Here is a 24271-nt window from a genome sequence, read left to right as displayed (position 1 = left end):
GCATTACAATAAGATTACGAGTATAAAAAGGCATCGTATAATAGCATTGCACGTGTAAGGAAACGTATAAAATTTACCGCCTTGTCCCCACTATTGTTTCGAAAGAAGGTCCGCTTGTTCTATACGTACACATCTTGCGCTTCCATTGCGCACGCGAAACGTGACCGCGCCAACTATAAAAGACGGGGCGTCGTTGGTTGGGCGCTTGGGAACGCGGAGGGCGTCAGATTTAAGTTTGCCCTAGCAAGATTTGGCGCCAGAATCCCTTCCCTCGCTCGCGTCTTCTCACCACCAGAGCAATCGATCGTTGCTGAGCGAAGGACTTGGCTGAGATCAATGGCTTCCTCTCCGGGCGATGATGTAAATCGTCTCTTCCTTTCCCTTTCGATCTCGTCCAATCGATTGCATTTCGAGTGATTTTTACGTCTAAAATGGTTTTCGCGAATGCAGGACGACGATTTCGGTGGGGATTTTCCCGGAACTCATAGCGCACGTCGCGGTATTTTCAATCGAGCTTCTCCTCTCTCCCTCTTTTGTTGTTTGCTTCACCTCTCACTCTCCCAGCAGCGTTATAGGCATCGTTTCAACGTTTTTTCGCGGTTCGATATATTTTGATTTCTTAGTGTTGCCCAATTTTTCAAGGCACCGCAGGCAGTAAAAGGAGCTTCGGCGATCTCGATGACGAAGAAGAGGATATATTTTCATCCAAGAAGGTATCGTCTCGTGTATCCTCTTGTTTGTTATCCGATTGTGTGGTTCCTCTCATCTTTGAGCTGTCTAGGGATTCGGGGTTCACCTTCTTGCCCTAAATGGTGGCATGGATTTGGCTTACTGAATTTGGGACGACGGTACCATGACGAATTGCCCCAACTGATTGCGTGTTTTTATGAGTTCGTGGCGCTCAACAAAGTATGTTCAAACATGTAAAGCCTTTGTTAGATAAATGGATCAGTTATAAGTACTGTTTTTGCAATCTTTCAAGTAACAGTGAAAAGATATATGATACTGGGAAGACTAGAACGGCCACCACTTTGTACTCTGGCACCGGCTTCAATCAAGAAGGAGCATAATCCGTTAGCGGAGAACCTTTTGTTCCTACTTATGCGTTGGGGTTTTTTGACTTGATCGGCTGGCGAAGACATCGCCTGACTGGGGCGCCCAAGCCATCAGTAATGTCGTGGTTGTTCTCCCTTAGGATATGCTGAACACTAACAGTTGTCTAAGCGAGTTTACTTTGTCATCATGTTCCTCTGAAAGATGTGAATATCAGGAGAGACTTCAGGTGCCAATTTAGATGTTTGCAAATATTTGAATTGATATTAGTTAATCGTTTGGTTAATTTAGATTGGTGCCAGTGTCTGCAAGTTATCTAAAGGGGGCCTACTGTGCTCCAGTTGGTCAGAAGCTACTGTCAGATGATCGTTGAGACCTAACCTCATTGGATGACCTAAGAGTTTGAAACTTGATTTGCTTATATGGCAAAATAAGTCTCTCTCCCTCTCTCTCTCTCTCTCCACAACATCGGCTAGACCAATCACTAATCTTACTTAAGCAGAAGAAATGAAGAATTTGAGCTTGTTTTTCATTTGCACAAGCTTGTCTGCCAACCTGCCACTTTGGCTTGCCTTCATAAACTTTACTTTGTGACATCTCAAATTAGAATGATCTTGTCTTTCTTCTTCATGTATTTATGCCAAATATATCTTATCCATCATGCCTTACTATGACCGGCAGATGTTAGTAGACTGCAAGGGAATTCAATCCTTTTATATACTTTCAACCTTCTATAATTGTTTGGTATACATTTCAATTTTTTTGGATAGCATAACATAAAAAATAATGTTTATGTCTCAAGGATTATCACTGATGCTATAAGTGGTCCTGTAAATTGTTGACCTTTTTGTTTTTTTTTCCCCCCAAAAGAAGGGGCATGGAATGGCTGAAGAAAGTGCACCAGGTGTTGCAACAGGGATGATTTTATCTCTTCGTGAAAGGTAATCTGTTTACGTTTCCAATTCGTACACTATCAAACACTTGCAGAAAAGGAAAGGACATTTGTCTTTACCTCTGTTGACATTATCCTAATTGACTTAATGAGTTTGTTCATGTCAGCCTTCAGAATTGCAAGGACAAACTTGCAACTTGCCAGGTATGCCGTCGTTCTCTTTTCCTGTTAGATGAATGTATAAATGTCTGTTTGTTTATCTTTCTGGCTATCTCATGTGTTTGCCTATCCTGTGCCTGCTATGCAGAAAGAGTATAGTTTTGTCATGTTATATTGAAATTAAATTGTGTAGGCTTTGCATGCACGTGCTTTCTGAAGTTCTCCCTATATCTCTTATGAAGACAAAGACAATGAGGGCTATAAAATGCTGATAATGCAAACTAGAGCAGCAAAAATTGACAGATGCAATTGATATTTTTGCTTACTATGAGTTGTTTATTTTGTGGACCTTAGTTTCACGTTCAATCATTGTTAACATGTACTTAGCATTCCACTTCTATGAGTTGGCATATTTTTGCGTACATATAAGCAGTCAATGCTTTCATACACAAGACAGCTACACAATCAGCAGCTCCTGTTTGGAAGGGTTTTCATCTTTTTACTAGCCGACAAATAAACTTATAATAAGTGAACAATGTGATTGGAAGGCATATTTGCTCCCTAGCCTTCTGTTTAAGTTACCTTGGAAGACTAGCAAAAACGTCAAAAAGCAACCATGCATTTCTCTCTTCCACAAAAAGTAAATCTACAAGTATAGTGCAACAGACTATTCCTATATTTGTTTTCCATTACACAGCATGCTCTAGAATAGCAAGTCTTAACAAAAGTTAAATGCTGAGCACAAGAAGTTGAGAATTGTGATCTATGTCACATAGGTACGGGTGCCGGTGTGGGTACGGGTACGAATCATTTTCCAAAAACTTGGGTGCGGGGGTACGGCCGTACACACACATATAAATAATATATATATATATATATATATATATATAAATATATATAAATTACAAACAAAATAGCATATTCATAATTCATTAAATCATGATCCAAAATTTGTAGATACTAAGAATTTCAAGACAAAAAATCTGTCATTTGGGATTTCCAAGGGGCGAAAAGGCGAGGAATGAGAGGGGGCAAGGGGGGGAGAGGTGAGAGGATGAGAAAGGCAAGAGGGGTGAAAGGGGCGAGAAGGCAAGGGACGAGAGGGGTGAGGCAAGAGGGCAAAGGCATCGTGCGAGAGAGAGGGAAAAAAACGGTTTTTTAAAACGTGCAATGGACGATTTTGGACTCGGTCAACTTTGACCGAGTCTGAAAATGGTCGGATTCGACCTCGGGTATTTTGACCGTACTTGACACGGCTAACGCTGCACCCAGGCCGTACCCGACGCCGTACCCATACTCGTGTTGTACCGGTACGGTACTGGTACTGCTCCTTTGGAGCAGTACCCATGTTACATAGATTGTGATATGTTTTATGCAAGAAAGGAGACGCTGGTAGGAGACCCAGATTTAGAGACCCAAGCAAGCAGTGATGATAAGCAGAAAAGTTCTTTTATGGAATGATGGATGAGAGAAGTTGGTAGTTGTAGAAGAAAATTTGGCTGATGACTGGAAGAGAGTGAGATTTTGGCAGTAAAAGGAGGAGTTTAGCTGGAGATGTTGAGAAGAGAGAAAAGTGGTGGTGGAAATGGTTAGTGGACACAATGAGTGGTGGCATCTGCAATTATTAGCAGATACAAAGATAATGATGTGGAGAGAGAGATGGATAGAGAGAGAGAGAGAGAGGCAGCATTTCCAACCCATGTTTCCTAAAAGGTGGAGACATGCACACATTTTATTTATTTTTTATTATAGATTCATTTCAGCATCTCAACTAACTGTTGTCACTTGTATGCAAATGCTATACTTGCATTGTTTTCTCAAAGCTGTGAATCTGTAAGTTACCTGCTATTAGCTTGAGTGTGAGGTTATTCATTCATGTAGATGTTCCTCCATTCGGTATCTTGTTAGTACAGCCTCTTTTCACTTTTCCGTCTTTGTCATTTCAGACAGAGCTTGAGACTGCCAAATCAGAAATCCAGAAGTGGCGTTCTGCATTTCAAAATGATCCTGCTATTCCTCCAGGTTCATATCCTGGTGTGTGGTTTGTCAAACTATTCTATAGAACAACGAGCATAAAGATTTTAAGTAAAGTTGGAATCTGTGTTTGATTTTGTGCATATTAATAACGGAGTTCGTTGTGTACTTACAGAGCCAGGTTTGGTGGTAAATTATTTACAGAATTTGAGATCTTCTGAGGAATCATTGAAGGAGCAGGTTGGTCTATTGGGTGTTATCATGTGAATAGAAAATGCCATGTTTTCCTAGTTACGTTTTGACATTATTCATTTTTTAGCTGGAGAAAGCAAAGAAGAAGGAAGCTGCATTTATTGTGACATTTGCTAAGCGGGAGCAGGAAATTGCTGAACTGAAGGTGAATCTTTTGACACTGAAAGGCGTATTACCGTGCATCATCCTGAGATATTTCTTCAACAACTAGCACATATTGTCAAAGCCTAAGTTCATTGTCAACCAGTACCTATATTTGAAAAAGTTTTATCCCACTTGGCCCAATTGTTATCTCAATAATGTGAAGAGGCAAACAGAAGGCCTCAATTATGGTTCGAACTTCGAAGGCATGCCCAGAGCATAAAGGAATAACTAAAATTGTTTATATTCAACAGGCAAGCTATAACTACTGAAAATGTCAAATGAAGGTTTAACTGAATGTTGGTATTGTATATGCACATGCTTTCTCGTATACCCGCTACTCACTTGTGTATGGACAGTGCATTAATGATTTAACAAAAGTTGATCCTGCGTATTCATTGTGCATGGTTCATTGCTGTTTGCAGTGTTTCTTTGTTCATGTGTATGTGTGTGCCTGTATAAGTGCTTGTTTGAATACCTGAGAAAATTGAGTCCTTGGTTTTGAAGTCTTATAAAAGTCCATCCACATGTCAATATTTGGAACTACTGATTTCCATAAAACAAGTACAATATGCATTTATGGCTTAATCTTTAACCATAATAATTAAAATCTCTGCATCCAATTTTGCTTGCGATTGTTGGGTTTACCGACCTGTAAGATGAGACAACCATGCACAATGTGGTATGAAAATTTATTTTCCGTGTGCTTTTGTATGTGTGTGCGTGTGTTTTTTTTTACACTAATTTAATTTGTTGCATGGATATGGAAGTGTGAATGGTAGTATGCTATGCTATTCCGTATAATTTTTACTGATTGTTGTTATCTTCTATAAAATTTTGTTTACAACATTTTTTATTGAATTGATGGAAAAATATCAGAATGTGGATAAACAAAAAACTTAGTAACTGTAACAGTGTAACTATGTCTGCACTACATAGCTTATCACGTTAATCTATTATTATTTAACAAGGTACAAGTCGTTGAACAAATTCTTCTGTAGAGAAGTTCCATAATAGTGGCTTACTGGCTTTGTTTTTTTCATGCATTTGACATGTGTATGGTCTGACTAATAGCATCTATATACCTTTATGTCATATATTGTACTTTTAAATGTTCTTTACTATGTGTACTTAGGGATATGATTGTTGGTAATTGGTATTATTTCTATGTCTTACTGATGCCCCTTTCTGTGTTTGGCAACATTGCAGTCAGCTGTTCGGGATCTAAAGGCACAAATGCGGCCACCATCGATGCAGGTAGTATCTTTTTGTGTTTATCTCATGCAATAGTTAATGCAACACCTTGTGGCATTTCCATATGAATTTCCATGATGTTGTTGTTTCTGTAGACAAAATATTTAGCTGCAATTACTGCAATAAATAATTCAATATTCTCGATGATATCGTAATTTTGGCGAATGAATCGTAGGAAAAAAATATTTTCTTTAGTTATACATTATCTTTTGATGTTTAATTTGTTTATGCAATTAAAATGTGAGTTCATTTTGTATCATCAAGTTTTACCTTTTTTGTTCCTGTTATTGCTGTCATGGAAAAGCTAGCATTTGGTTTTTTAACTTTTACCTTTTTCCTTACCGTAGCAAGCTTTGTTCATCATTGATCAGCAAGCTTCTCTGGTTGTTGTATCTTCATCAAAGAGGCTCAGAGCTGATTATGCTTTGTAGTTGTATTAATGTCTTTTGTTCAATGTTACTGGGTCTTGTTTATATTAGAGATGGTTTTTAGCATTTTTTCCATTTTTTTAATGGATTTGTGTATGCGTTCAGGAATCATCTATCATCTACAGAATTTCATGCTTTTTGCACACGCAAATTAGCTGATGTCAATTGTCAATTTATGGTTTTATTGTATATTCAATTTGAGTGACTGTTGTGTATATTTAATTTGATTATGGTTGTATTTAAATTCTTTAGTGTGCTTTTGGTGGCAAAATTTCAAATCTGTCTAGATGAGGACAGGTGCATGAATTTCTCCAATGGGTAATTGGTAATGCTTCTATACGGACTCGTTAGTAGCTATGAAGTAGGGATGAATATGTCTAGGCTCATAAAGTGGGGATGAATATGGAGAAAAAATGTGGTCAATGTTTTGGTAGTTTTATGTAGATCACCTTACTTGGAAATGATTTAATAGCTTAATGTAGGTCACCTTTTTTATTGAATAGCGAGGCTACAAGTTCGGAATGTCATCACACTAATTTTTTCTAAGTTTGTTGCTGTAGTCAGTTGTTCATATGTGCTTATGTTAATTATTCAAACCAGTGTTGTACGTATTGTACGATACGGCGATACGTATCGTCGCGTTTCAAATATGCGATATGGTACATGTAATGTATCGTAAACAGGTGGTGTATCGTGCCCGTATTGCATGCATCGTACGATACAGACACTGATACAGTTACAATACATTACGACACAGTTATGACGTTGATTTTTTATGATTTTTTTGGATTTTTTTCTATTTTTTCTGATTAATTTTTATTTAAAAAAAATACGATACAGTTACGATACGTTACGATATTTTATGATACAATGTATCATAAAGCCAGACCGATACGGCTTACGATACACTCTTTACAACATTGATTCAAACCATACATTACTAGAAGTTTTTCCTTTTCTCCTTTCCATTCTCCAGTAACAAGTTAAAAACTTGATTTCCATGTGGATATATGTGGTAATGAGAGATGCTGATTGACCATATTGATCGGATCTGTTGTGCAGGCCAGAAGGTTACTACTTGACCCAGCCATTCATGAGGAGTTCACACGTCTAAAGGTGCACTCTGGAGTGTCAGAATATGATCTATATGCAGAGATATAGATGGCATATATGTTTTCATGTTGCATATACATTTTCAATATGCATGGACATTACATGCAGCTTCAAACTGGATGGTTTTGTATGTCAATATTATTTTCTATTTTTGAATAAGCATTCTTTTAATGACATTTTCCTTTGAAGCAGCAGTTTTTTCTTGGATGAGAATGGACCAGGCTTAATTTCTTCTTACTACTATCATTTTCAAATGCACTCTTCTCCATGGATAATTGGCTCATTCTTTCAGCAATTGGATTTGTTGAGGCACACATTTTAAGACCCTAGTCATTTATGCTGTTGCAATAAAATCTGATAATTTTTTTTTTTTGGGTCTTTCCCAATCCATGTGTGTTCTTTGATAATGAAAGAATTTGGTTGAGGAGAAGGAGAAAAAGGTAAAAGAGCTGCAGGACAATGTTGCAGCAGTCAATTTCACCCCTCAAAGCAAGATGGGGAAGATGTTGATGGCCAAATGCCGGACACTGCAGGAGGAAAATGAAGAGATTGGAATGATGGCCTCAGAAGGAAAGGTATATCGGACCTCTGTTGCTATATGTTGAGCATATACTGATAAACCATTTATTTTCTTGGTCATCGATTGTATATTTCCAGTATCATGGATCTGATTGTGAAATTACATCGGTTTAGGGTGCAGAAACTCGCTGCAGATGGTGTGACATGGAGGGAAGAGATTATAGATATAACATAGTTCATATTAGTGCACTTTCCTGCAATGTCTACAAGTTGCAATAAATATCAAGAAAGGAAAGTTTGGAAATAAAATAGTTTAACCTTTCACTGGCACATGATACATTTTTTATTCCTCTGTATTGAAAATATCCCGATACTGTTAGCATTTTAAACCCAATTGCTAATTGTGGAAAAACATCATAAGATCAATTAATGTTCCAAAAAAATTATATATTGCAAGTAATGTTGTGAAAATATCATAATATTTTGCCTAGTGCTTACTGCAGGTAACGTGATTTACTGTAATGGACAAGCATTTGATTGGTTGAATTTCTCTCAGATTGTTGGGCAAGATTTAAATTACTAATTCTTGACATTTTTTTTCATGGGTGGCATAATTCAATTGATTATGTTGTGTATAGTTTACTTGCGTGCTTTTCTTTAATGATCTATCCTTTTTTATACCTTCTTTATAGATACACGAGTTGGCTATGAAACTTGCTATGCAGAAATCCCAAAATGGAGAACTAAGGCGACAGTTCCAAGGTAAGTTTGGGTGGGGTTACTGATTAAACATTTTGGTGCAGATGTCCTTCATTCTATGGTGGATATCCTCCTGATAGTTAGCTGCTATTTGAGAAGTTGACAGTTGAATCTTTGGATTTGGTGCACTGAGATTATGATTGTTTGCTTGAGTAAAAAACTGGGCTTGGCTTTTAGTCCTTTCTTTATCAACCCATGCTGTCGCTAAGGCAGTTTCTTTAGTTATTGCTTCAGTCTGGCAACAGCTTCCCTGAACTCTTTCAGTGTAGGGTAATAAGGACCTTTTGAGTTACAGATGATGGGTTAAAATCCTGTCCCTCACCTCTTTTATAAATTATACATGGTGTAACTACGTAACATGGGTTTTTTTATCAGCTTGCTTTACCTGTCTTTCACTCATATTAGTAGTTAGGTGCCTTCTCAAATAGGTCATTGAGCTACGGTGGACAAGAAGTGTCTAGGTCTAATGTGTACTAGCTTGCTACAATTATTAGTGTTTTATTGTTAATCTATAATTTGACGTGTAAAGAGTTTTGCAAAGTTTTATGTACTTGTATACATATAGAGCTGTATCCTTACCAACCTAGACGGTCTCCATATTGTAGCTTGTGTGATGCCCTGTTTGTGTGATACCTATGTTGAGAAGATGATCAACGAGGAAGATTTTTTATTGAGTGGTTCAACTTTGAGATCTAGAGTGGTGGAGTTTAAAGTTGACAGGTTACAAGCTTGAGCCTGTCATATCATGCAATTGATTTTGAACAGGCTATTCATAGGATTGGTCTACCTGGCATGCAGCCTAAGTGATGATATGTGAACCAATTTGGAGGATGAGCTGGTATAGCTATTCATTCACTTATGATGTTCTGATGCTGTGTCAAGCTCTACATGCAAGGCACATGAGCAGCATAGTATTGGTTGACACATCCTTGGTTTGAAAGTGGAGGATTCCTGCGGAAGCTTATTGAGGAGGGCCAAAGAGTGATCTTTCCCTATATTGTGACTTTGTTTCCAAAACTTTCTTTATTTTTAATTCATTGTAATAAATCCCAATAAATTCCTGAGAAGTAGAGAACTAACTCTTCAGGACATTCTCTTGCGATAGTGCCTTGATTTATATCCTTGATTTATAACATTAGATTAAACTGCGGTTTGATGACACAACTTCATGATGAAGTTCAAAAATATTGATGAGCCCATTATCGTTTCCCCAGTATCAAGTGATTGTCATAAACCAAAACTGCTTGTGGTTATATGCTGGTTGATGTGTGTGTGTGTGTGTGTCTCTCTCTCTCATCCACACATTCACATGCACAGACACACGTCCTTATTCTATGGTTTAGGTTACCAAGTACTTTTTATCTTACTTTTGTAATTAGCTTTCAGATATTCCTCCAGTTAACATTTCCCTTGCACAATGCCCTCCAGTATTCTGAGTTCACCTCTTTAATTTTGACCTGAGGTTATTTTCTGGTTTTAATATTCAAGGACCACAATTCACTTGATTAACTTCACACAAGCATAACTCCCAGAAACCTGGGTTCACCTCTTTAACTTTGACCTGAGGTTATGCTTAATGGAGGGAGCATAACTCCCAGCAGCCTGGGTTCACCTCTTTAATTTTGACCTGAGGTCATGCTCAATGGAGGGAGCATTACTCCCAGCAGCCTTTCATCGACACTTGATTAACTTTACACATAAAATGCATGAAGTCATCCCAGGTGAGGTATGTTTACAGAAAGAGCATGGCAATATTTGCATCTCCTGGTCGTCGCGTTTGCTGGTGGGATTTCAGACAGGACTGTCAACTTTCTAATTCAAGAGTTACCGAAAAGCAAGAATTGTCAGGAATAATCTGTCATTTTGTCTGTACATTCTTCTGAATCCAAAGGCTGGGAGGTTGTAGAGAACATTTAAAAGCTGCACTGTTGATGTTTCAGAAACAAGAAATCATTTTGAAGTATTCTGAAGTCTTATTACATGTGACAGAATATTAATTGTTCTAGTTATTCAGTTGTTCTGGTCACAGTAATTTTTTGTTCGTCAGACCCTAATTTATTTTGTTGTGTCTTGTTTTACTTTTCTAGGACTGCATGACTACATGGAGGAGCTCAATGAAACCGTTGAAAAATCAAATGAAACGGTAACCCTTTCTCCTGTCTATCTGTAAATTGTAGACTAGAACAATATTGTCAACTGTTTGAGTTTTTTATTTTGATTTTCATATGGTGAAGATATCTTATTTGTGTTTTTATTTTTATTTTTTATTGCTTTATTTTTTGTAAATAACTTGGAGGACGTTAGGGGTAGTTTGATTTGTGTTTTCTAACACACGTAGAATGGTCATGGGATTTGCTTGTCGTGGGTTTTGCTTGCACACAAATAAGGGTTGCCTCAAGTTCCCCTCAACCCCACGTGAATAAGCACTCCAGAATTCAAGCTCTTAATATCTAAAACTTATCTACCTTGCACATTTAGAACGGATCTTGTTTCTACGGGGTTTAGATTTATGTGCTAGTTGCATTTTAAGAGAAACTTGGTGGCTTTTGACAATTGTTAATAACAGTGGGTTAGATTGTATACCTTGATTCATAAAGGATCTCTCTCCGGGGCTTGTGGATATTTCTGGCAGTAGTGAGTACCTTGCTCTGAGAACAAGGTTTTTTTTTGCTCTAATGGTGTTGAAGTCGGTACCTGGTTGTATTGTATTATAGTCTATAGGTACTGACTTTGATCATTCCCATCAAATGAAAAAAGAACTCTTGAATCTGGTCGGTCAGGGAGGAATAGAGTGGGAAGAGGAAGAAGAAGAAGAAGAAGAAGAATGGAGGGCCTCTTTCCTAGATCTGCTGCAACCTTGACTGGATGTTGACACTCCATAAACCAAAATCATTCCATGAACTGTTCATTTTCTTTTCCTTGAGGGACGATCTTGATGCTTTTTGGGAAGAGCTTTTCATATTTCTCTCTCTCTCTCTATGTTAAGTTACCGTCAGCACATTTAGAGCACTTTCTCATCCCGTGGCCTGATGATATCCCAAGCTTTTGCTTGCACAGTTGTGCAAAAGTTTGTCCCATGCTTTGTGTCTATCGCTGTGTATTAGAAATCTTGCATTTTGAGAACATCATGATATTGCCAGGTGAGAAGTTTGAGGCGAAGACTAGAAGAGACGGATAAAGAGTTGCAGAGACTGAAAGAGGAGTCTGCCAGCAAGGAATCCAGCAAAGAAGATAAAGACCAAGTTGGTGATCAGAAGACCGATCGGGAAATTGAGGTTGAAGATGGAGGGAAAGATTTGATGGACCTGAAGTAGTCAGTCTAGCAATTCCATACGCATTGTTCCATCTCAAGAAGTTGTGGCGATTTTATTCCATGTACCAAACTCTTGTAGCTTCAGCTGGGATTATCGCTTTCTGATCTGTGGTGACAAAGAGAACGCTCTTCTTTTCTGGATGGGCGTGTGGGCAGCATATGTTCGGCCAAATTTCTGGTGGCTATTTGTTTGTACTGTTGCTGTAACTTGTTCAATTTTGAGAACCAGCCGGCCAGAAGCAGGGTTGAGCGGAGATGGGGTACATTGCCCTTTTGAACATTTATTTGGCAGGAGGTGCAACTGTAACATTTGACGTGTCCTTGCTGGGTTTTCTCAATTTGGGAGCCACGTCGCTCCTGTGGCGTCTGATTGCTCGTCTCCTAAGCTTCGTCATTGAAATCCCAAATTCAGGTGTCAGCTCCGTGTGTTTCTTTCTGAGATTTAGAACAATCTTTGCTCTAACGTACTGAATCGTTCAAAAGTTCTTACGTTCTCCGTCTTTTACTCGTGCACAATGGAGGTAGAGATGCGTGTAATGGGAATATTCTATAAGACGGTGCCTGTCCGTTCACCTTTCACCTGCCACCTAAACTTGTCCAGATAGAACTCGCCTTTTGATATATGTGTGCTGACCTCGATGCTTGCATGTTTGATGTTATGTGAATGCTAGGAACATGTGAAAGTATATGGCTAACCCAATAACAAAAGTTTTTGAGGGTCCTGAAGACTCATTTTTAATGAGATTTAAAACTAATATATTAATATATCCAAGGTTTAATATTGAAATCAAGTTCGCTAATACTAGCACCGATAGTGCATAAAAGTAGTTCGCCGGTCAAACAATTATTCAGGGTTCTTAGAATTTTTCTTAAGACTTGAGGCCTAGTGCTGATGATAGAACTGAATAGAATTTTTTTGCATGTGATTTGAAATTATTGGGGATTTCAGATCCGAGGTTTGAGGTCAGACCTCCTCCTCTTAGACCTGAGGCTTAAGTTATATATTTTCCTTTTTATAAAGTGGCTGAATCCGGTGGATGTTTGCTCTACTGCTACCATATAAAAATCCCATATAAAAGGGCTTTCAGATTAGATTCAGCACTTTGATCCAAGGCTATCAAATACAGAAACAATTGAGAAAGGCAGTTCATGTATTGGATCCCTCACAAGCACCGTCACAGGAGAGGAAGCTTACTTTTTTTTTTTTTTTGCAAAAAAAGTTTTCTTTTTTTAAGAAAGTAATTTTAAAAAAAGATATCAAGAAGTAGAATGTGAATCATCTCAACTTGTTTGCGAGGACAAAAAGGCAGTTCATGTATTGGATCTAAGTTGTAAAAAGGTAAGCGTCATGTATTTTTTGCATTTGAATTCAATTTGGCTCTACCCAGATCTCAGCCCGCCCTTGAAGAAAATCCTGGCTCCGCTCCTGATGCCAAAAACTTGGAACTAGTTTATATAAGTGTTGGATATGTAATAACTCGTCTTACTTATGCATAGGTTCTTCATGTTTAAATATTTGCTTTGTTATATATATATGAGTGTTATTTTGAATATGAAAATTTGTAAATAAGTGTTTTTTCATATTTTTTTTTTTACTTGGCCACTCATCCAAACCAAAACTACTGACAAAGATGTCGACTTCGTTTAATGTCTTGTCAATGTTTCCACAAAAGGCTCTCGTTTGAGTTGTCGGTGCACTCTTCTTACTACGGACGAAATATGTGACCTAAATTATTGAGCAATACATACGATTGATGACATAATCCTCAACCAGGAAAGGGATCCCTAATATGCAGAGGCCAGAGCCAGAAAATTTTAGCTAAAGGGCACCAAATATAAAAGTTAAAATTTTTAGGGGCTTCAGATGTAAGTAATAAAAATACTAAAAAATATCAATACAAAATTAATATTTTTTTTTGGGTTCAGAGTGGGCAACTGCCCACACCTCCCTCCGCCCCTGCTAATGTGCCAAAAAGATCCATGTTTGTTTTAATTCGCACTGTAAGTTGTTTTGTTTGCACATCCATTAATCTTTGGATGTGTCTGTTATGCTTCTCAAGTTTAAAAGTTTTCCGACATTTACAGCATTCGCATCTTTCATCTGCTTATTGGAGTTAAAAATAGAAATGGGTTTTCCTATTCCTAATTATGCCTTTAATTTGCTAACGGTACTAACTATGATATCTCTCTGTCTCTCTCTTACACATACACATCCAAATATAAGTGGAGAGCAGTGAAATTCCTATCAACATTTAGATATGTTTAGTGCGCCTCATCAACTGTGCGTGTGGATTATTAGTCAAGAGCATGCACACACGTATAATCTGAAAGCACTAGCTATCAGCCATTTTACAGTAAGAAACTCATGCCATTGATATTGTTAGTTCTTTCATGCATCAACACAACATTTTTTGTGTTTTCAGTTACCATTGAGTTTCAACCACTGAGCTTACAATCACAACATCAATTGGCATTGACTTGATCCGGCGTCTTCAAGTTGAGATGATTCACATTCTCCTTTTCCTACCACACTTAATTACACGGCACTTGATCTTTAGTGTTATTGGACAACAAAAAAGGACGTGGCCCTCGCAGACATGTATTTTTTTAGTCCGTTATGAATAAAAGATATCAAGAAATCAAGAAGTAGAATGGAATAGTCAAGAAGAGGACTGGCAGAGGGAAGGAAAAAAGCACGAAGGTGTATAGAAGAGCAATTGGAAGGAGGTGCATGAAGTGGCGTCGGTTGTTGATTACATCGCAAAAATCAGAGTAGAAAAGTCCAACTGAGGGTGCACAATGCATGCGGAACCACACTCCTTCCTCTTAGTCTGGTGGTGTCCATGACGTCAATTAGCCCCACAATATGGAATAGAGTCTTTTTCTTGCTCCTTTATTCGATCTAAATTGGCAAAAGGAAAGAGGAGAAGGGCCCATCCATTAGCCCCACAAATAAATGTGCAATGTACTTCTTCTTATCCCCCATTATTATGGATATAATTGGGAAAAGGAAAAACGGAAAGAAGGGCCCAACCGGGTTCGAACCGGTGACCTCTTGATCTGCAGTCAAATGCTCTACCACTGAGCTATGGACCCACGGTTAATGATGCTGTTTCCATAAATAGATATAACGTTTAACAAAACAGAAGGGCAATCGCCTCCCAACCACCACGAAGACTTGTATTTGATTGGAGTTCCGAAAAGTTGTAGGAATCTGAGTGGAACTAAAAAGTCCGATATTCAACTAGCGGCAGCGACATCGACAAACTAAACGACATTAAAACAAGGCCATCCATGTGCTTACTGCGATATAAGGCAGCCCAAGCTGCTTCCACTCATTCTGAGACCTCAAAAAGCGGCTACAACCTTCTCGAAGAGGAAGAGTAAAAGGAAAAAGAAAAGAAATAAGCAAATTCTACAGGAAAACGAAAATAAGAAGTAGCTGATGCCTTTGCTCTTTCTCAAAATCATCAAGGAGAAAGGAATTTTAACAGCCATTGACAGGTGCACCTCTTTTCAGGCTTTTAACTTGTCCATTATCTCAAATCTTTTGAAGATGAAGAAGAATGTTACAGAGAGTTTTCCCCAATTGTAGGCGGACGTCAACAATAAGTAGTTCAGTTACCTTCTTGAAGAAGACAACTTTGCTTCCAATACATTCTCCTGCCAACGCTTACATCCTCGATCTTTCGACTCCCCAAACTCTAAAGCACTCTGTGGGAAGGACGCCCTTTAGGAAACAGGAGAAAAAGGACCAGGCTCTTCCTCGAGAAGATTATTGATATAATTTTCCGACGGTTTCAACTTCACATCCTGCTGACATTTGTTGTCGTATAAACGCGTTATACTGTCTTCCAGAAAATCGATCTTTCGGGGTTTTCATGCCCATCGTCTAGATTGTTCCTCGCCGCTCAAGACTGTTGTAGAACAGCAGATGACAGTAATGCTATTTTACTCACTGTCTTTGTCTGTCTCGTCATTTCCCGAAGTCCCCAGAAACAGAACTCTTGGCATATCGGCATGTGGCTTCGAATTGACTCCTTCAGTGGGCGTTCAGAGGCCGTGATTCACAAACTGCCAGGGCGAGGAGCACCAGCATTGGCCATTGACGTCCGTTTATAGCAGGACTCTCTGCAATTTCGCCTGTTGAATAAATTTCTTGTCTGATCATGCGTTATTAAACGATTGATTCTAATTCTATAAATCAAACCTATGCCCATAGAAATAGAAAGAACAAACGTCGATACATTTTATTTCATTAAATAAAACTAAGACCAATTCATTAATTCATTGTTTCAAAGATAATGAACTTTGGTTGTTGTTATACAAAAAGGCTATGAATCTAGGTTCATAAGCCCGGAGACTGACACTGCGTTGGATCCAAGCTTTGTGTCTAACAAAGAACTTTTTGATTTTCTTTTGCTAAATTTAGAGAAATTCTATCAGTTTATACGTGGGTGTCAATGAAGTTTTGACCTGCATTAAATTGATTAAAATTCAAGTCCCAACTCCTTAACCAGTGAATGAAGCATTTGCTGGCACTGGTAAACCCATCTTTTTTCCTTGGATGACCAGAAGAGAAAAGGCAATGCAATTGCGAAGCCTGAGAACAAAATCCAAGAGGTATACTCGGGTTAAGGATTTCTCCATATGAACAGTACAAATTGGGGATTGAGAAAGGGAACCAATATGAAACCTTGAACCTAAATTTTTTCAATTCTATAGTTTGGGCTCCTAGAATATGGGGCTCTTATGGCAATTTATTTGATTATATCCGAAGGTCCAATGCATTAAATTGTCCCTAGTGAGTGAGGTCGTTTAAGATCAATAAACTAATAAATGAGTTTCAAATACACATGAATATAATTATTAAAACCCATGATCTAGATTTGGTTGGCTTTTATGAAGAAGGTAAAAGGCTTTCACAAAAAGATCACTAAAATAGGTTGTGCTTGGAATTCAGGTCTGCAGTGTATGGTTCGCAAACATTTTCCTGTTCCTTAAGGGGTCGTTTGGACTCTTCCAACCATTCAGTTCAATCGCAATGCTTGATTTTACTGTTGTTGCCCTCCATCCATGACCACACAGTGAATAGCCAAGTAAACAGTAAGCAGCGTCATTTCCCGTTCTTATTCATTTTTGGTCCTCAATGTGACAAGAAATATAAACAATTGCTAGAAAGACGATTTTTCCAGAATCATGTTCTAAAATTAAAGCATGGATGTCTATAAATGCATTACCATTATTGGGTTCTGCTTTACGAGTTTTCTACTATAGGACAGCGATAGGACAACTGCCTCCTCGGCTCGCTCTCTCGCTCCGTCGCGGCAGCCCTTGCTCAGCCTCTAGGAAGAAGATGAGTCCTGAGGTCATCAGAGACACAACCAATGACCTCTCAGATTCCCTGAATGACAAGAAGCAGCAGTCCATAACTCTCCAAGGCCACCAATTCTTGGTCCATGGCTTCCCCTTCCTCTTCGACGTACCCTCCAACATAGTTCTAACTCCCTACAGTACTTCCCTCGGTGCCCACCACACAGAAGCACCCATTAATTCCGGCCACTTTGTTGGCTTCAACGCCGATGCTGCTGACAGCCGACATGTCGTCTCGATCGGCAAGCTCGAAGGCATCAGGTTCATGAGCATCTTCCGGTTCAAGGTCTGGTGGACTACACACTGGATCGGCGACAAAGGCGGCGACCTCGAGCATGAGACCCAGATCATGATCTTAGACAGGTCCGATTCCGGGCGCCCTTATGTTCTCCTCCTCCCCCTCATGGAAGGCCCCTTCAGGGCATCCCTGCAACCAGGGGAATCCAACGATGTCGACCTCTGCGTCGAAAGCGGATCGACTCAAGTCCTGGAATCGAACTTCAGGGCCTGCTTATACCTGCTTGATGGTGACGATCCCTTCGACCTGGTGAAGAACGCCATGAAAGCCGTAAGACACCATTTAGGCACATTCAAGCTGCTGGAAGAGAAGACGCCCCCGAGAATCGTGGACAAGTTTGGTTGGTGCACCTGGGACGCCTTCTACCTGAAGGTGCATCCACAGGGGGTGTGGGAAGGGGTGAAGGGGTTAGTGGAGGGAGGGTGTCCACCAGGGATGGTGCTCATAGATGATGGGTGGCAGTCCATCTGCCATGACGATGACCCCATTACTGATCAGGAGGGCATGAACAGGACCTCTGCAGGGGAGCAGATGCCTTGCAGGCTGATCAAATTCCAGGAAAACTATAAGTTCAGGGACTACTGCCCCAGTGGGCAGGACGGCACATCCCCTGCAGGAATGGGGGGCTTCATCAGGGAGCTGAAGAACACGTTTAAGAGTGTGGAGGATGTGTATGTGTGGCATGCGCTGTGTGGGTACTGGGGAGGGATCCGGCCGGGGGTGGAGGGCATGCCTGAGTCGGAGGTCATCAAGCCGAGGCTGTCGCCGGGGTTGCAGATGACAATGGAGGACCTCGCCGTGGACAAGATTGTGAACAATGGCGTGGGGTTGGTGCCGCCGGAGAAAGCTCATCAGTTGTATGAAGGGCTGCACTCTCGTCTTGCTGCCGTCGGGATCGATGGGGTGAAGGTGGACGTGATTCATGTGAGTACCGAAACCTTTCTTCCCGGCCGGTGTTATTTGCCGTGTTATTTCTAGATTAGCAGGTTTCCGATTAGAGGCAAAAAAAAAGAAAAAAAAAGAAAAAGGAGGAAAAAGAAAAACAAGAGGACAGCTTTTAGATCGCAGAAGATTGGGTCCTACGGCGTCTTTTTAAATAACAGGAAATGCTGAGTTCTTAACGGGAATTTCCTTTTTTCTTTCTGGTCATTTATTTTTCTTTTGGGATGGGAAATTACTCATGGGCGAAACCAGGAAGCTTGGGACCCCAACCGAGCAGAGAATGCCACGTAGGTGTACCCGTAAGATGCTTGTCTCTTTTCCGATCAAGTATGCAATAAGGAGACGTCATCTAGATTTGGCATTCAACCATGAAATTTTTTCATGTAGTTGGTAGCGTACTATTGATATATCTAATAACCTCAGCAAAATCATAGATGTAATTAATGCTATTTGGAGATTGAAAGAACAGTGACTTAAATAGTTAAATTCATGCATTTGATAGATGTAAAATTTGCATTAAAAAGTAACGAACAAATATTGAGCTCGAACCAGTTCAAGGAGGTTGGGCTTTGGGCTTCTGCATTGAAGATTGTAAGAAATCTGTAAGAACTGGCTAGAGCAAAATGGCAATCAATGGTAGCGACGAGCGCAAAGGAAAAGAGGGGGCAGCCTAGACTTCTCTTTGTTCGTCGTAATATGAAGTTCGAACTAGCATTGATGTATAACGAGACTTATGCATGGGCGTTGATGACATTGATTGAATTACAGCTGCTGGAGATGGTGTGCGAGAAGTATGGGGGAAGGGTGGAGCTGGCCAAGGCATATTACAAGGCTCTCACTGACTCGGTGAGGAAGCACTTCAACGGCAATGGAGTCATTGCCAGCATGGAGCACTGCAACGACTTCATGTTCCTCGGCACCGATGCCATATGCCTTGGCCGCGTAGGTACATCTCCCTCTCTCTCCCTCTCTAGCACCATTACTTCTCAATATCGTTTCCTCCATGGACTCTGTTTCCCTGCGTTCCAAGGTCCACGGAACACTGTGGAATGAACTTTTTACATTCTGGAACATCAATTCCATTTGATGCCAACGTGGTCACTCTGGACGCCCCGTTTGTTCTTCTCATTCTCGGAATGCTAGAAAAAAGACGTTCTGTTCATGGTATCTCTGAAACAAGAAATCAAACAAACTGGAAAAAGGTTGAAACTTGAAACTTGAGAAACTTACTTGGCTCGTGGACGTTGCACTGGCTTTTGCAGGAAGCGGTCTGTTGTTTCTTACCAAAATGCTCTAAAAGCTCGATTGAATAGAAAAAGTTCTAAGAACCCAATTGGTCTTCGATAGTTCCATGTACTGAGGCTCACATATGCACATTACATAAAGAAGCAATTAGTAAAGGAGTTGGAAAATTGGGATGTTGCAGGTGATGATTTTTGGTGCACCGACCCATCGGGCGACCCGAACGGGACGTTCTGGCTGCAAGGATGCCACATGGTCCACTGTGCCTACAACAGCCTGTGGATGGCTCACTTCATCCACCCGGACTGGGACATGTTCCAGTCCACCCACCCTTGCGCTGCCTTCCACGCCGCCTCTCGCGCCATCTCCGGCGGTCCCATCTACGTCAGCGACTCCGTCGGCGACCACAACTTCCGCCTCCTCAAGACCATCGTCCTCCCCGACGGCTCCATCCTCCGCTGCAACTTCTACGCCCTTCCCACCCGCGATTGCCTCTTCCAAGACCCGCTCCACGACGGCCAAACCATCCTCAAGATATGGAACTTGAATAAGGTATATGCATATGTAAAATGCATATTCAATCATTCCTTTCTCTTTCTCGCCCTGGATTTGCGAACTTTTTTTGTTTTCTTTTATATGTGATTGTTGATTTGAAAAGAATCTTTGATCACCCGTAACTCTACGAGGTAACTGGATTTTTGTTGGGTAGATTCCCATTTATGCCAAAATGAAACTTCTTGATGCACTAGTGATCCTAGGGGAATAGGATCAAGTTGGTGCCTGCTATGGTTCCATTCGAGATCTGAATCTTTCAAACCATGTGATGACCTGTACGGTGTTCTTATGGTATAATACTATAGTTTCTCTGTTACAGTTTACTGCAGTACTTGGAGCGTTTAATTGCCAAGGCGGAGGATGGTGCCGCAAGGAGAGGAAAAACAAATGCTTCTCACAGTATTCCCACCAAATAAAAGCTTCAGCAAAGCCGGTGGATATAGAATGGAGCAAAGGGAAGGATCCCATTTCAGTCGACGGCGTCGATCTGTTCGCTGTGTACCTTTTCCAAGGAAAGAAGTTGGTTCTCCTCAAACCACAAGAGAACTTAGATATTGAACTGCAACCGTTTGATTTTGAACTCTTGACTATCTCCCCTGTGAAGTCTTTCACCACTAAGGGCATTAAGTTTGCTCCAATTGGGCTTGTTAACATGCTTAATACTGGAGGTGCAATTCAAATGGTTGATTACAATGAAAATGAGGCCACAGTGTCCATTAAGGTGAAAGGATATGGTGAAATGCGCATCTTCACGTCCGAAAACCCAAGATCATGCAGAATTAATGGAGAAGAAGTTGACCACTCTTATGAAGACAGAATGGTTGTGGTTCAGGTTGCTTGGCCAGCTTCTGGGTTCTCTCTTATTGAGTTGTTGTTTTAAGCACTGGCCTAGTTCCTGGTCTTGCTGCTGCAGGGATGTGTCTTGATGTTAGTCCCATTCATTGCTTTCATGCAACTGAACTTTCTTGGCACTATTCGGTCAAGATAAACTGTCAGGAAACTGTTACATTGTTGTGGTACATATCATATGCAAAATTCTGATATGTATGAGAAATTTTTATTTTTATGTGAAGGCAGTGATCTGGACCATTTTAGCTATTGACATTGAATAGCTACATTCTCAGTGCAGGACCTTCCACAATCCTGCAATCTTGTGGACTGTTACCCATTGTTATGCTTCCACCTAAGACTAGCTGACATAGAGCCTAACGATCAAAACGACATTTATGGTATTGGTATAAGTGGTCTTTTATTCTTACCAGGATTTCGAAGCTAACCAATTGCATTGGCTTGGGATTGTGCAAGTAAATCTGGCAATAATCCATTTGTACCCCTTGTTTCAAGGTCCAAACAATTGAATGCCTTCTTTCTATGGGCATGCAGCAGTAACCTGCGACAGGAAAAGTTATTCTAAGAGGCTGCTTAAATCACAGGAACCTGAAACCTGTTCTGCAACACTCCACTGATGTTCTGTTTGGACAAGAAAGTAGAACTAGGTATTCACTCAAGACTGCCACGTTCATGTTCCTTTCGCAGCATTTTGGCTCTGAGGGGTACATAGCAATGCTCTTAACTTGTTATGTGTTCACTGCCTTAAAATGTACTGCAAGCAGAATCAGATTTAGACACTCAAAGAATTCCAATGGCTTGCTTAAGGATAAAGAAGTGCCTTCAACTGAATTTCATAGATCCTAACGATCAAAACGACATTTATGGTATTGGCATAAGTGGTCTTTTATTCTTACCAGGACTTCGAAGCTAACCAATTGCATTGGCTTGGGATTGTGTAAGTAAATCTGGCTATAATCCATTCGTACCCCTTGTTGCAAGATCCAAACAATTGAATGACTTCCTTCTATGGGCATGGAGCAGTAACCTGCAACAGGGATAGTTATTCTAAGAGGCTGTTTAATTCACAGAGACCTGAAACCTGTTCTGCAACACTCTACTAGATGTTCTGTTTGGAGAAGAGGGTAGAACTAGGTATTCACTCAAGACTGCTACGTTCATGTTCCTTTCGCAGCATTTTGGCTCTGAGGGGTACATACCAATGCTCTTAACTTGTTATGTGTTTCACTGCCTTAAAATGTACTGCAAGCAGAATCAGAATTAGACACTCAAAGAATTCCAATGGCTTGCTTAAGGATAAACTAAATTTCCACCCAAACAAGCTCACACAGTAATTTGAGGTTATTCGCCAAACATGCAAAGGCATTTTATCTTTGACAGGAGTGCACAGGCCTACCATCTAAAGCAGCACCGGTTGTCACTTGGGAAGAAACCTCTGCAATGTATGGTCTTAAAGCTGCATGTACATTGTGATGACACCTCTAGAGCTGTGAAGATGTCTGATCCAAGTGACACTTGCAACAGGTTTCTGAAAAGTTTCTAGTGCTTTCAGATGTGGGCGCAGGTTGAGCTGTATGAAATATGCCCTGTTTTTGCCCTCTAATTGTATTAGGATTCGAATTCCAAATCATGCAAAAGAGATAGGAAAAGAGAACGGGATAGTTCAAAGAAGGAAAGTTGGCTGGAACCCTAGTTTTATATGGAAACTTAACGTCCAAATTAAAACATTTTCCTCACTTGGATGACCCAAAATTAGGCTCCTGAGAAGGACCAGAAGGTTCTTCAGTCAAAAGCTAAGTTCCTCGAAGCCCTTCTGTCCCTCGCCATCCAAACGGATCCTTAGAACACCGTTTCTCTATCGAATTAAAAAGTCTCCAATGCACTGACAATCAACTGTGAGGGCGTACCATCAAAAGGTGTTCTTTTGCTACTAAAAGATCATGAAAAGTGCCAACAATTTAAGTTGTTTTGCAAGTTCTTCCCTCGCTTACTCAGCAACAAGTTGGACTCATACTGAGCGTCCATGTGGCCATGAAAACTTTGCACTAAGCTAAATTTTATCGAGCACTGGTAAACGGTTAGTTACTGAATTGCCTAAATACAACCTACTGTATTTTGTGAATAGTTCTCTAAATATGTAGAAAATGTACTTTCACATATCAACAAAGAACAGTTTGAATGGTGCATATAAGTTGCTCTAACACAGACAAATAATTGAAGATCATCATCTAGGGATTCCATCACCAATCTTGATTGGTCCACATTTTGTTTGTTTGTTGGAAGAAGAGACCAAAGAGTGGACAGGGGGGGTTCACGGTGACGCAGGTCTTGATCTGCCGACCTGCAGCCATGGTTCATCAACACTCTTTCAGAACAATGGGACCTTCCGAGTTGGTACTTTTTCTTCTTCGTCTTCTTCCCACAGTCACTGTCACCTTATGTAGTGCACAACAGTACAAAGCTCATTGACTATGCCATGGATTCTTGTGGTCGTTTATAGCATAGACACAAGAAACTCGTCGTCAATACTATTTTGACACATCAAGCACCGGATACAACTTTGATAGTGAGCGTGGCTTCTGTCAAGTCTGTCGATTGGCGAAAAGGCTGTCATCTCCCTTAAAAACTACAAGGGTGGACAAACTTGGTCCTGCGAAGAACATGGTAATGGGAATTCATAAACACTTCTCCTGGGAAAGTGAGTTCATATAAGATCAGATTGACAAGCCTATGATCCATAAGTTCATGCGATGAGCCTTGAGGAAGGAACAATGGCATTTATATTCTCGTCCACTCTTCCTTGTGCTAGATCGACAAATCATTGATGAAAAACTTTCCAAGGGTTTAAAGCTATGCATGACAGTGAAGAATCATCAAACTATTTTAGTCACAAGGGAGAGTTTTACCCGGCAGGAATTTTTGTCACAAGGGCTTTACGCATCATCAAACTATTTTTCTACGTCATTTTTTTAAGGGTCGGATGCCACTGACAAATAAAAAGGAAAATTTGCATGCCACTGCTTAAGCCCTCGCGAACTATCTGAACTATCACTGATTATATATATAAAGGAAGTGAAATCAGGAGGTTGCCGCAGTAAATATTTTCTATCTATCTATCTACATATATAGTAGCGGCCGACATAGAAGGGTACATT

General features: G+C 40.1%; 2 protein-coding genes and 1 non-coding gene across 7 annotated transcripts; 2 read left to right on the top strand and 1 right to left on the bottom strand.

Moving 5' to 3' along the window:
• Positions 1-195: 195 nt before the first annotated feature.
• On the top strand, positions 196-12275 carry LOC116265737 (FKBP12-interacting protein of 37 kDa). Of its 5 annotated transcripts, none has more exons than XM_031646580.2 (14): positions 196-360; positions 451-499; positions 652-713; positions 1927-1994; positions 2113-2149; positions 4051-4138; positions 4254-4318; positions 4398-4475; positions 5681-5728; positions 7216-7269; positions 7680-7841; positions 8478-8547; positions 10632-10687; positions 11685-12275. In XM_031646580.2, exons 1-14 carry the CDS (start codon positions 337-339, stop codon positions 11856-11858), a joined length of 1035 nt encoding a protein of 344 aa, XP_031502440.1. In that variant the 5' UTR covers positions 196-336; the 3' UTR covers positions 11859-12275. The 5 variants fall into 5 exon arrangements, with proteins under 5 accessions (XP_031502440.1, XP_031502438.1, XP_031502441.1 ...); XM_031646578.2 differs by having other exon boundaries at positions 643-713; XM_031646581.2 differs by having other exon boundaries at positions 643-713; positions 1924-1994; positions 4051-4126.
• A 2606-nt stretch (positions 12276-14881) lies between these two features.
• Positions 14882-14953, bottom strand: TRNAC-GCA (transfer RNA cysteine (anticodon GCA)). Its single transcript has one exon. It is a non-coding gene; the product is annotated as a tRNA-Cys (tRNA).
• A 2110-nt stretch (positions 14954-17063) lies between these two features.
• Positions 17064-21339, top strand: LOC116265993 (galactinol--sucrose galactosyltransferase). Its single transcript, XM_031647023.2, has 4 exons — positions 17064-18452; positions 19239-19416; positions 19897-20264; positions 20587-21339. The coding sequence occupies exons 1-4, from the start codon at positions 17079-17081 to the stop codon at positions 21145-21147; spliced, it is 2481 nt and encodes an 826-aa protein (XP_031502883.1). The 5' UTR covers positions 17064-17078; the 3' UTR covers positions 21148-21339.
• The last annotated feature ends 2932 nt before the right edge of the window (positions 21340-24271 follow it).

Source organism: Nymphaea colorata, chromosome 12 (genome assembly GCF_008831285.2).
Source record: "Nymphaea colorata isolate Beijing-Zhang1983 chromosome 12, ASM883128v2, whole genome shotgun sequence".
NCBI lineage: Eukaryota > Viridiplantae > Streptophyta > Magnoliopsida > Nymphaeales > Nymphaeaceae > Nymphaea > Nymphaea colorata.
This window is presented reverse-complemented; position numbering and strand designations above follow the sequence as displayed.

Bases quoted from the DNA above. Each gene is read 5' to 3' on its own strand.
- LOC116265737 (XM_031646577.2), top strand. From the start codon at position 337: ATGGCTTCCTCTCCGGGCGATGAT. The intron at 500-642 runs GTATTTTCAATC...CAATTTTTCAAG, and splicing joins AACTCATAGCGCACGTCGCG to GCACCGCAGGCAGTAAAAGG. The intron at 4,476-5,680 runs GTGAATCTTTTG...GCAACATTGCAG, and splicing joins AGGAAATTGCTGAACTGAAG to TCAGCTGTTCGGGATCTAAA.
- LOC116265993 (XM_031647023.2), top strand. From the start codon at position 17,079: ATGTCTATAAATGCATTACCATTATTGGGTTCTGCTTTACGAGTTTTC. The intron at 18,453-19,238 runs GTGAGTACCGAA...ATTGAATTACAG, and splicing joins TGAAGGTGGACGTGATTCAT to CTGCTGGAGATGGTGTGCGA. The intron at 19,417-19,896 runs GTACATCTCCCT...GGGATGTTGCAG, and splicing joins CATATGCCTTGGCCGCGTAG to GTGATGATTTTTGGTGCACC.